We start from the raw sequence: 15,301 nt of genomic DNA on the forward strand, positions 1-15,301 counted from the left end.
CAGCAATTAGAAACACCTGAGGGCAAGGGAAATTCTACTCCAGCCTCGAGCCTCATCTCTCAGCCCGCAGCATGTAAGTAGTGAACTTCTACCTTTTATTGCATTTTTGGGCTTGTTTTTTGGTTTGTGGCTTTTTTTTGGATTCAAATGTTGCTCTGCACCAACCCTTTTATCTGGTCTGAAAATTATGGCTGCATCTTGATATAGTTAAAGGTAATAATTTTTTTTCTATTTTCACACTGTCAGAGGAAGGTCAGTGCGACCCACAAGGAGAGGAGTTGGTTCAGAACTTTGTAGAAATCAGGCAGTTTCACTATTTGAGTGTGGCTTTTTCCTCTGGAAATAAGCAAATGAAAGTTTGAGTGGAACAGTTTTGTTTTGGGAATAGAAACGGTCAGGTTTGCTGGCATTCCAAAAAGGTCAATGTATAACATAACTCTGCTTAAGGGCTTACCAAGGACAGGTGCTATTTATCCCATGCTGGTAAAGGCAAACCTGGAAACTTCAGCAGTCCTGTCTTAAAAGAATCAAGTGACACCCTTTCCTCTGTTAGAAAAAAAACCCACCCCCCCAGCTTCATATCAAATCTTCTCTTATCAGGGAGATGAAATGAAATTTTGCTTTTACTGAAGGCATTTATCATTGAGCAGTTGATGTTTCTTTAATTTTAAAAGTCCCAAAGCAACTGAAGTCTCTTCAATGACAAAAGAGGGGTGCAAGTCTTTGCAAAGTCGGCACAGTGACAATCAAAGAAGGAACTTACTCTCTCATTGTCAATGAGGTGTTTGCTTTAAAGCAGCCGAGATGCAAAATGTTTGCACAATGATATATTTTTAGAGTATTTTTGTTAACACAAATATGAAGAGAGGGAGAACAATAACTAGTCAGCAATTGGGTTTTTTTAGTAGCTTTTAGTATAATATTTTTGTCAAAATAAAAGAGGTTTTTCTTGTTTCATATTTTTGTCTCAGATGTTTGTGTTACATCTTTTTACAAAATTTAGGGGGGTTATTTATTTTTAAGTATAGAAAAATGACCTTGATTTCCTGTATCACGTCTACCCCCAAAACCATCAATATTACAATTTTTAATTTTGGTATGTTAAGTTTTTTAGTATAAATTTCTAATTAAATATATGTTCTAAAAAATTCCTCCCCTGCCAATTTACCTTTTTTGAAAGTAACAACAAATAAAATGAAGCTAAACTTAAAATAATTTGGAGGAACAAGTGTCTAATAAAAACAGGATAAGAAAACCAGAGCTGTCTCACAGTTAAAATATCAAGTCCTGAGAAAAACACGATAGATGAATTACTTGGACTGACTGTAGAAAGGTGACAAATAGGCTTGTTCTTTAGTCCTTTATTTTGCATTTCTTTGATGTACATTTTATAATACTCAAAGCATTTAGGTTAAGTTCTAGGAACAAAAAATACTGACCACAAATTAATGCTTTCTAAGTTTTTAGCCATTGATATGAATACTGTATCATTCAGCTAGAATTCCTATATAAGGAAGGCAATGTGGATAAACAAGGTAAATTAACATACCCAATTAACATACCCAAATAATGCCCAAAAAGATCATTACAACACACCGCTTGCTATGAAGCTTCTCTCCTCCAGATAAAACAAAACTGTGAGACTGAGCATTCTCATCACATGAAACTTCATTTTGATTATTGAGGTTTTTTATGTTACTTAAAAATGAATGTATTTAAATTATTTAAGTCCCTTTTTTGTTTGTTTTGCCATGATATTAAATTTATTTTTTTCTGTGATAATGCAATGTTATTGTGTAATAAAGGGAGAGCAGATTTTTCTGAGAGGCATTAAAGGAATAAAATTGCTGACTTTGTAACTAACAATCTATCATATAGCTAGTCTGAGGTCCCCCTAAAAATTGGAAGCCAAGAGACATCACTGAAAAAATATATTTTCTTCTCTACACACAAAGAAATATCAGCATGACTATGCTTGGGAACTACTGCAAAAAAACTCCTTCACTTACCATACATTTTTGCAGAAATCGGATCATTCCCAAAGAAGTCCTCCAAGTATAAGGCTATAAAGGATTCAGTTTAAGAATTTATTTGGATAATTCAATAGTTGTGTCCACATAATTGCTGGACTTCATCCTTCCCTTTCAACTGCGTGTGGGTCTTTTGCCCTGACATATCTTTTTATTACTGCATTGGAAAAAAAAATAACCAAGCACTTACTGTCCTGTGGCATGCCAATCAATGGTTTATAGGACCACTTATTTGGAGGAAGGGAGTTACCTGTGGTTAGAAGTAAGACTGATGCATTATGTGGTAGAAAGTGTTTGTTATTTAGTTTCTGCTTCTCTAATGATTCTCATTTTGTGGACCGAACACGCTATCAACCTCCAAACTGACTTACTGTACACATACTCTTGCATGATTTTTTTTCCGTTCCTTAAAAAAACAAATAACAAACATCTTTTGTTTCATCTTTGTTTTATTTGTTTCTTTGACTGCAAAGTAATGACTGACATGCAGGTTCTCTTTTCCACGCCTCTCCTTTCATTGCTGAGTATGACATCTCTTGGGAATTATAAATAAAACCTGTGCCAAATCTGCTGCACAGGTGTCTGGAGTACAGCATGCTCAGGTGTCTCACTGTAAATCCCTGGGAATATGAAGTAAACACCAGCAGGATAAAAATACTCTTCTTGAAGCAATTCTGTGTTTTGAGGGGCCTTCTGAATAAACCCCCCAAAGCCAGCAGCCAGTTATTAAAGACTATGTAGCTATCTCTCTCTCTTGCCTTTTTTTATCGCTTCACCTGTACATCTGTCCATCTATTTCTCATCTCTCTATTTTTACATTTCATTATGCTATGCTTGCTCTCCAGCTCTCTTCTTTTCCTTTCCTGAAGACACATTTCTATCTGGCACAGAAAATAAACTCAGATTGCGGGTAGTTATGTTAATCTAATTCAATCCTCTGTGGGTTAGGAGTGAAATTCTAATAGTGGAGCTGTTGAGGGCTTTTTTGTTAATGGCTTGGGGATTACATTGAGTTAAAGGCTCATTTCCTAATCAAACAGAGAGGGAGAGAGTGACTCCGAATATTTATGAGTCTCCCAGCGAGAGTTAAACATTGAACTCCAAAAGCAGGATTTCAGTGCTGCAGAAAGAGTTAAACCCCCTCAGGGCTGCTGTGGAGAGGGGAGGAAAAAAAAAAGGAAACCAGTTAAGCCATCAGCATTTTCAACTGCTGTATAACTTCAGTTTGAGAGAAAATAATCATCTCACAGAACTAAAATGGAAACCGTAGCAAGATATTTAAAACAAAGTCAAGTGATGCTTCAAAAAGGCTCTTCTTCAGTGAAGCAGGATGCACGCAGTACATGCAGCAGCCTAATAGAAACTCCAAATAAATACTCTTATAAATGAGAAGGATTGGAGGGTGATCTGTCTTTTTATTAATAATGCCTGGAAGATACACGATTTAATTTTTTAATGTTTTTTATTTTTTGTTCTGCTTAACTATTGGCTAACCTTTTCTTAAAAAAAAAAAAGTATGGAAAGGTCAATATCTAAATTATTTTACTTCTGTTCTGTAAACTGGTATCTTTGAGGTATTTTTTCTGTCCTTCAGTTTAGCTGGAGACTTGCATCAAATAATATAGTTGGAGAACTGGATTCTCTGTGACAGGAATGATTGACCAAATTAAATGCTTGATTGCTTTTGTGATGAGTTCATCATACATGCGTGGGCAGCTTGAGTAGACCATGCTGTTGCTGAAAACGAACAGGCCTGCCTGCCTGCAACAAGCCAAGGACCTCTGTGTTGCTAAGGTCTGGTGTGTTGTAAACTAGCCAGCAGTAGACTTGTTTGCCCTAAGCTGGGACTCAAAAAATCTGTCTGCAGTAGGTGAACTGCACAAAATCAAGACTGTGCTATGATCCTGCCTCTCTTCTGAAGAGAGGTCCTGGAAAGGAATGGGGATAGAAACGTGCTGTCTTCTGACACGTGACCAAGTCATATCTTTGTGTTCCTCAGTTTTCCTGTCTGTAAAATGATACATGACTGCCATCAAAATAACTCCAAGATCTACAGAAAAACAACTTTATATAAATCCCAAGTGGCTGATTAGTCCATGGGAAAAACTGCAAATCACTGACATAGGTGCATAGCTTGAAAATAAGAGGGGTTTGTACTGGAAACAGGAGTCGCACTTCACTTTATTTATTGTTGATGTTTGGTTGGGGGGGGTGTTGTTTGGTTGTTTTTGGGGGTTTTTAAATACATTTTGTACAAGCCACCAACACGATTTTCTGATTTTGACACAACAAGCAGATAGAAGGCTAATGTAATTCTCAGGTAACATTCAATGGTGCTGTCCTATATACTAGGTCTGAATTTAATCTTGTTGACTCTTCTGAGATGAAGCTCTTCTGATTACTCAAACGTGGTAAACTCTGGCTAAAAAAGTAAGTTACTGTTTCATTCTGGAGCCATGTGTATCAATGGTCATCCTGTATACACCAAACTTTTTGTTTTTGCTGACATGTCTATCTGGATGTAGCACCTTGAGGTAAGAATTGGCACCTTGCCCTAGTTTTAAAATTATTTAAAACTGTGACCTGATGTGAATGCCTGAGGCCCCGTTCTCTTTGTGCTCTGTGCCTGGACCTGCTGAGGAGAGGACCATCAGCTAGAGTGTACTTTATTAAATGCATTTTAAATACATAATAATTGTGTTCTTTCCCTCTAATAAGGGATCTGCACCTACAGCAGATCACTTTGAGACAGGAGCTTTCTGTGGCTGAGCTGAAAACTGTATAATATTTTTTTCCTGCCTTCCTTTCCTTCCCATCCCAGTTTTCTTTTTGTTTGCCTCAGCCTTTTCCTCTCCTGCACTATTCTGCTGTGGCCATGACCTAGCAGTTTGTACTTAGATCTCCCCTGTTGACCTTTCAGGCAAAATACACTTCCTTCACTACTTTTTGTTCTTTCTAGTGCTATGCTGAATCCTATGAATGACCTGCTGCTGTTTACCCTGAAGGTACCGGCATTTCAGTGCAGCTTTGCCTTGCACATATACAGTTTATGAAGAACTGGGGAACTGAAAACTGATCTTCAGCTTTCCCACAAGCTACATAGAAAGCTATTGTGTTCTTGCATGTCACAAGTACTCAAAAATATAGTAGTGTAGGAATTTCAGGAAAGGAAATACTGCAGCTCTAAACTTTTAAAACACACAGTGTAGTTGACATGAAGTCTTCAAAGTAATGACAGTTTTCAAGTCTCAACACTCTTGAAAGTCTCCAGAAAAAGGGCTGCATCTTTAGGGGAAATTACCTTTTCTAATGGGATAAATCCTGCAACTAAATCTTACTGTGTAGATACTAGAAAGCATATGTCCAGCATGTATGACAGGAAAGCATAAATGGCTATTTTTATTCATGAAGGAGTTGCTGCCCTTTCCTTTCCCTCAACCATGTGAGATGCGAATGATCCTGCTCACAAGAGTTTCACGCTGTTCTCAGAATGGATTCTCTTTCTCTTCATAATTGTGTTTGCTGGATCAGCAGGAAATATATTCCACAAGTTCTCATTTCCCCAGCCTCCTGTGATCACCTGTTTGTAGTAGACCTGAGCCAATGACTGGTAGCTGTGTAGTAAAATATAAGCATTTAATCAACATCCCTCTAAAGCTCATAGGACCTGGAGTGTGACTTTCTGGGTAAGGAGAGAGGGTATGTCTACCACCAGGCTTGCCAGACAACTTTCTTTTTTTTTTTTTCCTTTGTTATTCATCCTCAGGCCTTTCTTTTCCCATGGGCCTCCTGGACTTCTTATAATTGCAGTTACTCTCATTGGCAGCTTTTTCTACTACTTCCCTTTAAACAAGAAGTTCTTCCCTGTTGCATCATGTACCCATGGCCTAGCGTGAGGGATTTCAACATTTTTCTGCTGATGATGTGAACTAATGTAGATTGGTGAAGAGCTCATGTGAATAGGATTTCCTCACTCATATTTGAACCCACAGTCTCTAGCACTGAGAGTATGGCAGCGCTGAACTGATAGCCATTAGCAAATACCGTCTTTGCATGGGAGAGGGCAGCAAGGATTTTCTGTGTGAAACATTGGCTAGGAAAGGATTACTTGCATCAGCATCCTCTCTAATACTTCACTTAAAAGTCATTCTAGGAGCCTATCCCACATCCCACTACTTTTTAGGTGGAAACTTCTTTGTACAGGTTAAATGTGTTCATGGCCAATCTTTACACCAAGTTGTTTGTTTCACTGTTGTTCTTTACTTATAGCTCTAACACGGACTCCTTGTTCAGTCTGAGTCCCTTCCTGATGAGATGTGTTTTGCCCATTTTAAATGGAGTTTCTGCTTGCATTGTTCTCCATGGTCTATAGAGAACTGCACGACCATCGCGGAACTCTTCATCTTACTGCAGGCTCTGAATGCAGTCCTGCTTTGCCTCTGGTAGCCCCTATTCCCTTTTTAACATTGCAAATAATCCCATGATCCTTCCATTCATTCTTCCTGAGCTTTCTCCCCACCTCTCTTTCTGCTACATAGGATTAAACTTCAGCTTTGTGGTATCTAATTAGGTTGCACTCTTGTGACTCTCTGTAATGACTGTTCATGCCATCTACTGCCTATGCAGCCCCTTCTGTGAGTGTCAGCTGGTGCTCTGGGACTGTCTTATACTCCCTGCACAGAGAAGTAGTGGGGGATAGAAAGCTACGGTTTCTTTGGGACCCTCTGTCCTGTACTAAGAAATCAGATATGAGGATGCCTCCAAGTGCTCCAAGAGCAGTATATATAGACATGTTATTGCTGTGCTGAAGTACTGGGTTGGCAATATTGTGTTCACCTGGATACATTACTTCTAGCTCTGTAATCTCTCCTGTCACGTGGGCTTATGGAATGTATGTTTAAGGAGGACAGAATTAATGGGGCTGCTGCTGTGTTTGTGAAGGGTTAAATGATGGGAATGAGAGCCACAGCTTCTCATGGGGAATAAGGACTAGCCAGAAGAATTGATTGTCTTGGCTTATTGATCCTTCAGGAAACAGCACAGAAGTGATAATGCTGTCCCTGCCACTTTGAGGCACTTTGTACCAGCAACATCCTCTGTTTATCTAGGATAGTGCAAAGGAAGAGCTGTTCTGTTGCTAACTCATTCCAGAAAAACCCCATGCTAGATGTGTTAAGTTTACCACTGGTCTGTCTGCTCCCAGGGAAAGGTGGATGAGCAGAGGTAGTGTTGTTATTTTATAGTGCATAATGGAGATTGGCTGCAAATGGTAGTTTGTGAGTTGCTATACTGAGTTTTTACTGGCAGTGTCTTGGTCTGTAGTATTCTATGAAGTCTCAGGCTATCATGTCACAGGATATCCATCTCTCCCATCATTTCCCTCCCTTCATCTTTCTGGGCCAATTGACAGTGACCCCTCAGTTGGTCTTGCTTGTAAGTTAAAACAGGATGGTTGAGTGCTTCTGGTCCTGTGATCCCAATGCTAACTCCTAGTATGGGCTGATCGGTAGCGGATGATAAAATATCCCACCTCCTTTGCACTGAAGCGCCAAACCTGTCCTGAGAAGTCAGGTATGTATTTCTGGCCTCAGGGTGGCAGCAGGAGAAACACCCACCTACTGCAGGAGCTGCTGGAGGAGAGCAGTGCTTTTTGTCTGCTCAGCTACATCACCCCTATAGATGCATGAAACATATTCGAAAGCACAGCAATGCAGAATGTCAGCCCTGAAGATCTGGTGGGTGCTTCTGCAACTATGGGCCTACAAGAGGCAGGGGGCCTGACTGTTTCTGGCTCTCAGTTGTCCTTGTAGCACAGTGGGCTGGGGGAAGTCCTCTCACACTATTGGCCCTGAGGCACCAGCTGCAAGCAGGTGATGAACTGGGCTTGGCTTACACCATTAGCTGGACCACTGCTGATAACTGCAAGATTTGGACTCTCACTTGTAGGTGCTCCCTCTTTTTCTCTCTGCTTTGTATTTGAACATGCTTTACACCATTTCTTTCTAGATGTGTTGTTGTGTTTTGTGAAATCTCAGGCAGGTCTCTGCAGCTTCCCATAACCAGGTCAGTAGGCCAAGAGCTTGGGACCATTTGGAGGGTATTGCAAAATCTTGCACAAAGCCAGGAGGGCCAAAAGGCTATTGTGAAATGCTTTTTTATTAAGTCAGGCCAGCTTATATAGAGATATGCAACTAACATACAGAGCCATTTAATTACCCTACGTATCATTTCTATACTTCACCCTCTTTGATGTTGCCAACAAATTCATTGCCACACTCGACATTTGACTTTACATCTCCACCATGTGAAAGGAAATGATGAGAAAAATTGCAGTATGGTTTTAAGAGAAGAAAAGTGCCTAGACCACAAGGTTTCAGGGAACAACTAGAAACTAATGGCAACTATCTTCTTTTTTTTTTTTTTCCCCGAAAAAAAAGGGAGTAATATAAATGCATACTAGAATGTATAATTTTGTTTATTTTGGGACTTGATCGGTGGTTGAACATTTGAGGCTCACAATACTGAATTTAATATAGTATGCAAAATTGTATATTATGTAATGTGAAATTATCATTTGCTACTTAATAAATCTCATGCTGTGACTGTTCTACTTCTTCTTAACTAGTTCTCAGATTATGGTTATGGGTTGTACTGGCAGCTTTGGCTTTTGCTTCCATTTTGCTCTTCTTGTTTGTATCATGACACATTCCCTACTGCTGGGGCTGCTCCGTTTAGCCATGAGACAGCTTCTGTCTGAAAGAGCTTCTAATGTGATTCAAGACAAGAGACTACCAGCGTACCCCCAGGGTCAGGCACAAAGTCTGTGGCTAGAAGAAAGATGAGGGTAGCCGAGATAGGAATTAGTGGTAATGTACTGCTGAAAATGTGGCTTCTTTGGAGTACAGGTGGCTTTATTTGATGCTTATTTAACTAGAAGATACCAAAAAGAGCATAGGTCTTTATTTTCCTGTGTAAAACCTGCCTAATTCTTTGCTTTGCAAAATTAGCACCTCTACTTTCTTAGCTAGGAAGAGAGCTCTGCTACAGGTTTTCGATATCTTTATATTTGCATGTGTGTTTTCCTTATTTTTTCAATACTGTAGTTATCTTTTTCTCTTTTAAAATGCTTTATATAAAACAAATTAAGTATCATTTCACATAAAATTAATTTGGGATTTTTTCTGTATCATTCAGTGGCAAAGTTATGAATGGATTCAAAAAGATACCCTCAAAAAGGAATTTATGGGACATGTAGACTCCTCAGCAGCAAGTACAGTTTGTAGTTTAGAGGGCTGTCTAAGCCACAGGATGCCAAGATACTGATTGTGAGGTCTGCAAAGGTGCAGTAAGGTGAAGAGCAAAGAAAACATTACCTTTCTTATAGTCTTTTCCTGAGCACACGTTTTTGCTTGATATGAGAGATAGAATATGAGACTAGGTGACATCTTAACTTCACCTGGCATAGCTGTCCCCATAACTTTTCTTGCAACTGGATCCAGGGTTGTCACTCTTTGCAGTTCATTGTTTACATGATACTCTGTTACAAACATGTAGTATCTGTATTTTGGGGTACCCAATCTTGCTTATCCCGAATTCTTTTTTGCTGTTATTGGTAGTGTTTCTAAAGCCGTGAAAGTCCCTGCAGCCATGGAGCAAGACTGAGCTAAGCAGAAATGATGCTTCCTGAATTTACCCTTTCTGAACAGTCCTGTGTTCCTTCCCACTGACGGAGAGGTTCTTGTGGTAGAATTTTCAGGGCAGAACTTAGGCCCAAAGGGAAAGAGGCAATGGGTTAGAGAATACTTTCATGTATTTATGTTGAAGACCACTTAATGCAGCAGCTGTGACTTTGTTTCAATGTATAACATGATTTGCTTCTTCAATGCATAGCTCTGCAGAAGATTTGGTCACCAGATGGGTTTTGGTTTGGTGGTGTGTTGAGGCAGAGGAGCATTGCATTACTGTAGCATTAGCTTTTGAAGGTTTCTTGAAGTAAATGGTCACTACATTAGAACACCCAGCAAGGCCTTTGCCATGCTGGTACTTGTTCCTTTAAAAGTTTGACATTGGCTTCTGGCTTCAGCTGTCCCATGTGTGAGTGAGAGTCCCATGTGTGTGCAATACCTTCCTTCCACAGTGCAGCATGTGGGAACACCTTCCCATGTTTTACCTGACAGAGGAGCATTTGGACAAGCATGAGTTTAGATAAGAGTCCAATGTGAGAAACAGGAAGGACCACAAACATTTCTGCATTCAGTGGTTATATGGTGCAGCCTGCTTCTTGTGTCTTGTGAGCCCAGAGTCCTGAAGAAGTGCCCTGTTACCACTGAAAACTGTAGCTTAGTGTTTTGGCTTTTTTTTTCCCCCCAGGATTTCATGGGCGTTCCTCAATACAACCATCTGTAAACCTTTAATTGTCATCATCATCACGACTAGGCTTCGTGAATGAAGATTTGGGAAGGGCTCTACCCACGTTTGTTGCAGGCACGTTGGTGGCTAAAAAGGCCCATACAAGATAGGCATGTCCGGTTGCAAAATTGTAAACCTGTATAAATGTGGAAGCTCATACAGTCTCATGTAGTTTTCCTGCTTAATGTATGTCTTCAGTAAAACATGAATGCCTTGGGGCTTCTGAGCACATTTACTTTCATGGCCCAGAATTCACCTCTGTGGTGAGAGGACAGCTTTGCATTACTTTTTGGGAGCTAGAAGAAGCCAGGCAAGGGGTAGCAGTGCTTCTTATCTTGCTACAAATGTAGATTGTAATCTTTTGCATATGTCAGTACTTTGCATTGGTAGGTACTGACATGCATGGGAATCAACCCAAAATCTTTTACACTGAAGTCTTGATAAGCCCTCTGACCTTAAAAACTCATGGCAGGCCTGGAGTGTCAGGGAACCATGCTAGCTTTAGCTCTCCATCCAGCCAGAAATATTCACAATATCCGACTATCAATAATGTGGGGGAATTATGTGACTATGAAGACTGATTTGATACTGTACAAGCATCTTTTTTACCATTTTCTATTTAAAAGCGGAGCCAAGCAGGAATTTCTGCTGCTGGTTTCCCATTCATCTGGGAACTGCTGCAACTTCAGTAAAGGCATGCTTCTGTGGAGAGAGGACTCAAGCTGCTAATTTGACTGTCAGAGTTTATTTCTGGAATGCAGCAATGTTTCACCAACAGAGCAGCTGTCTTGGAAACACTTACCACATGGGGTCATTTTCTTCTCTGTGTGTAATCAGCAAAGCCACCCCAGTTAATCTGAATCCTTTTAAGTCTCCTAAACTAGACCATAGGGAGTGCAGAGAGGTCTACAGGACTCTGACCTCCTTTACTTCCTTCTCCTGTCATTAGGGAAGACAAAATAGTCCCATGCTTCAATATCCCTTAAAGGGGAAATCTATAATCTCTTCTGAGCATGGCAAACTGTTTCTAACAGTAACATACTACTGATTTGGGGGGAGATGTTGGTCCTCCATTTTCTGTGGATATTTCATGACAATAGTTACACATCTGCTAGGTTTACCAGCTATTCCAGGTTGTGGAATCAAAGCAGTCAGAGGTGGGAGAAGCTTCTTGGGTTATTGCATTCTTTTTCTTCTGTTTGATTTGCTTTGCTTGCATAGCTTTCTTCTTCCTTGTTCACTTCTGGGATGACAGTTCCACAGGTCAATTCCTTCTGCTGTGGGAGAAATTTTCCAGATTATTGAGTTTAAATGATTTTTTAATTTCTTTTCCTTTTTTTCTCCCTAGTTCTTTATCACGTTGCCCAATTTCTTCCTCACTGTTTACATCCTTCAATACTTTTTGTGTGTAAGTCCTGTCTCTAAAACCTCCTTGCCTCCAGTAGGCTCTATGGGCTTTTTTCCCCCCTGCTATAACCTTACATCAGTTTCTTGAACTGCTGTATAATCTTTATTATAGTTCTACTGAGAATGTTTTACTCTTTGAGTTTAGTGACTCCTTTCTTTGTTTTAAACCTGTTTTCTAGGCCAAGGTCCAAGGCCAGTCACAGGTAGCAATTCTTTGTGGGTAGGGGGACATTCTCTCTCAAGTCTGGACAAGGCCTTTTTCAAGAGGCTGCCACCTGGCAAGTCTTGCACCTGTGATCTGGGCCAACCTTGCTGCAGCTCTCATATGTGCATTGCTGGAGCTCTGTAAGGGAAGCCTGCATCTGCCAGGATTCAGGGACTGCTTCAGTAAGGTACTTGAAACTGAGAACACAAATTACTGTGATCGTTGCTGTCTTCTCTTTCCCCAGGCTGTGCTACTGTAGCTTTTCAAATGATTAAGGATGGCTTGGACTTCCTAAAAATTAACAATGTCATCAAGAATTTTGCCCCTACAATCAGTTGTTTCAGAAAGTGATTTCAAAAGACACCTCAGCGAATTCAGCTAGAATATTTAATAGTTTAATTTCAGAGTAAAGAAAATTCTAAAAAATATTCAGTGGATGTGCAATTTCTTTTTCTAAGTTCTTTGCCTTTCCAGATGAGTGATGAGGTGAACATAATTTGTCCTGTGCCATCCTTATGGAAAGGTAGAATCCAGAAGGATGAAAAGAATGGTGTGATCCCTTTAGAGAAAAGGCAATATAGCTTTTCCCTGCTAAGAGCCAAGGGGCAGTAAATTGTAGTAGGAAGGTGAGGCTGATTGAGACATGTCACAGGAGGACAGGTGATCACTTTTTAAAAACAGCCTACTGTGATGCAGATCAGAGAGGGGTTGGAGAACACCAGTGTGTGTCTTTGAGAAGCCTTCAGCAAGCAATAACGTAGTAAATTCTCATGTAATGGAGAAGAACAGAAAAATATTTTCTCCAATACTATGAAAGAGTCTGTTTTGATGGAACATGGCTATGTTCACTTGAAATTAAATGATGGATTGGTGTTATCTGTTAAAACTAGAGTGGTGTTTGGTTAGCCAGAATATGTGAGAAACTGGAAGAACAGGGATTTTCCTCTCTCTTTTATGAGCATGTTACATCAGAGTTCTCAGTTTGACTTCAGGCTTCCAGTGCACCCATACTAAAAATGAATACTGTAGTAAAGGCAAACTTGGATAGTGAGGCAAACACATTGGGATTGACTGACTGAAAAACAGCTCCATTCATTTTGTAACCCTGATGTAATGAGTTTATAGTATTTGTTCTCATTGTTAACTTGCTCTATAAATCTTGAATAAAATTTCAGAACAGTAAAGGAAATCCTTGAAAAATTAAATCTCATTTTCATCACCTCTAACCAACCCAAAGATTACTGAATTCAAGACATGGACAGATTTAAATGACCACTTTTCCTCTTTATGATTTGTGTACCGCACAGCACTTGCCATTAGCCTTTATACATTCTTTATATATGCTTTATACTTCCTGGTAGATAAAGCATATGTTCTCTGGGGAAAATGGGTAGTTTTTCGTAGCAAGGTTAATATAATGTATAAGAAACTGCCTTATAAAAAACCATGTATGACTCCTCTTAATTAAAACTTATTGGGATGCAACAAGTATTGGATAGTAGATACAGCACAAACATGTCTTAGTGAACGTTTCAGCAGACCAAAGCAGATGCTGTCTTTGCACACACTTGTCTTGCTTTCTAAAACTCTTAAAGAACCACAAGGAATCTAAACAGATTTTAAGGCACACCCATACTATTCATGCTCTAGGCCTAACTGCATTAAAATCTAAAATCCACCTAGTAACTCCTGCACTTGTGTAGGCAGCTTCTCAACACTGATTTAGAGACATTGTGATAGAATATCCAGCATGCCTCATGACAAGTGGTCCCGATGGCCAGTTCCTGCTGTTTAAAAATGTCTTTATTGCTAAGTGAAATTTGTCTAGTTCTGGATACCAAGAATAGTCTTCTCTTACATCCTTTTAAAGCTAGATTAAAGAACTTTCCACTATTAAATTTTCCCCCACTTACAATTAGATCAGGTCACCTCTTAGCCTATTCTTGGAATTAAATTTATTATGCTTCTTAGATCTCTCACTGGATAGGTTTTGTTTCAGGCAGGTATTAGTTTGACAGCACCATGTTTTTCAGTTAAAAACTTCCATCTTTCAATCTCATTCTGCCTCAATCTTGTAACCATTTATCTACAGAAATGGGGACACTTTCAAAGAAAAATACTGCAGATATGAATGTTATTAAGAAATCCTTTGACACTGGTAATGGTTTCACAACTTTCACAACTACTCTGATGTGGGGGTAATATGCCATGTAAAGGTATTTGTGTACAGGTGGACTTACAGTAATCCTGCATGTGGTCAGTTTGCATTAAGCTAACCTTTTGGCATTTTTAACCCATACCAGCTCCTCAATCTGAGCTGTACAAACACATGTAAACGCAAGGGAGGAGGCAGGACAACTGTGGCTCAGATGAGGACAGTGGGATCTCTGCTTTCTGCAACAGAGGTGGATTAAAGAGACTATGTAGAAAGACTTCATTTTTTCTACAATCCAATTTGTAAAAGTTAAACTCCTAAAGGAAGCAAAAAGGCATGAACAATATAGTTTTTATGCTCTTTGAATGTAACACATATATATTATTTGTGTCAAATTAAAGGAAATCTACAGTTCTGCAGAGGGCAGGAAGAGATGAGATTCTTTTACTGGTAATTTAAAACACAAAACCTTACTCTAAAATCTGCCAAAGAAAGAAACTCAATATGCTCTAAAAGCCTTTGTGCTTTGCCCATACTGTCTGTGGCAAAATGCAGTTGTGTTGCTCCAGGAAGAATTTGGAGAAGAAATCCTGATTTGTGTGCTTTTTATTTTTATACTTTTCTCACATTGCACAGGAATGGATGTTAAGAACACAGTTACTTAAGGAAGTTGAACTCTGAAAGAAAGTGAGTTTCACATGAGAACAGAACTAATAGCCTGTTGCTGAGGGCACGATAGAGTCAATCTGAAAGGAAATGGGCTTTCTTCTGTCCTTCAGGATTTTAGAATATTTGATTATTTCTTCTGACTTCTCCCCCTGACCTGCCTGCTATAATGCCATGAGAAGGCCACTTCCTTTCATCCCCCTTTGCTAGGATATTAAGGCTAGTCAAAATTAATAAATGTAGTAATGAAGCCCATTCATCAGTTTCAAATGCAGGTGGCCTGTACATCCATAATTTTACCATGAGGTTTATTCCTTTTCTGTTAAATTAGGATTTGATTATCAAGAGAACAATTGTAAGTGCTTGACCAAAGAAGTGTAGAACCAGTTGTTAGGTATATTGAATTGCTTGTACATTCAGTATAGCTGG

At 39.4% G+C, this 15,301-nt stretch overlaps 1 protein-coding gene across 2 annotated transcripts in view; it reads left to right on the forward strand.

Annotated features, from left to right (window-relative positions):
* Window positions 1–15,301, forward strand: part of ESRRB (estrogen related receptor beta) — a 130,246-nt gene continuing 114,945 nt past the window's right edge. Inside the window, exon 1 of one of the 2 annotated variants that reach the window (XM_018070034.2) lies at window positions 1–73. In XM_018070034.2, coding sequence (XP_017925523.1) covers window positions 72–73 — 2 coding nt within the window. In that variant the 5' untranslated portion in view covers window positions 1–71. The remainder of the gene's footprint in view (window positions 74–15,301) is intronic. The other variant, XM_008924961.3, reaches the window with a different exon arrangement.

Source organism: Manacus vitellinus, unplaced genomic scaffold (assembly GCF_001715985.3).
Source record: "Manacus vitellinus isolate BGI_N305 unplaced genomic scaffold, ASM171598v3 scaffold_6_pilon, whole genome shotgun sequence".
NCBI lineage: Eukaryota > Metazoa > Chordata > Aves > Passeriformes > Pipridae > Manacus > Manacus vitellinus.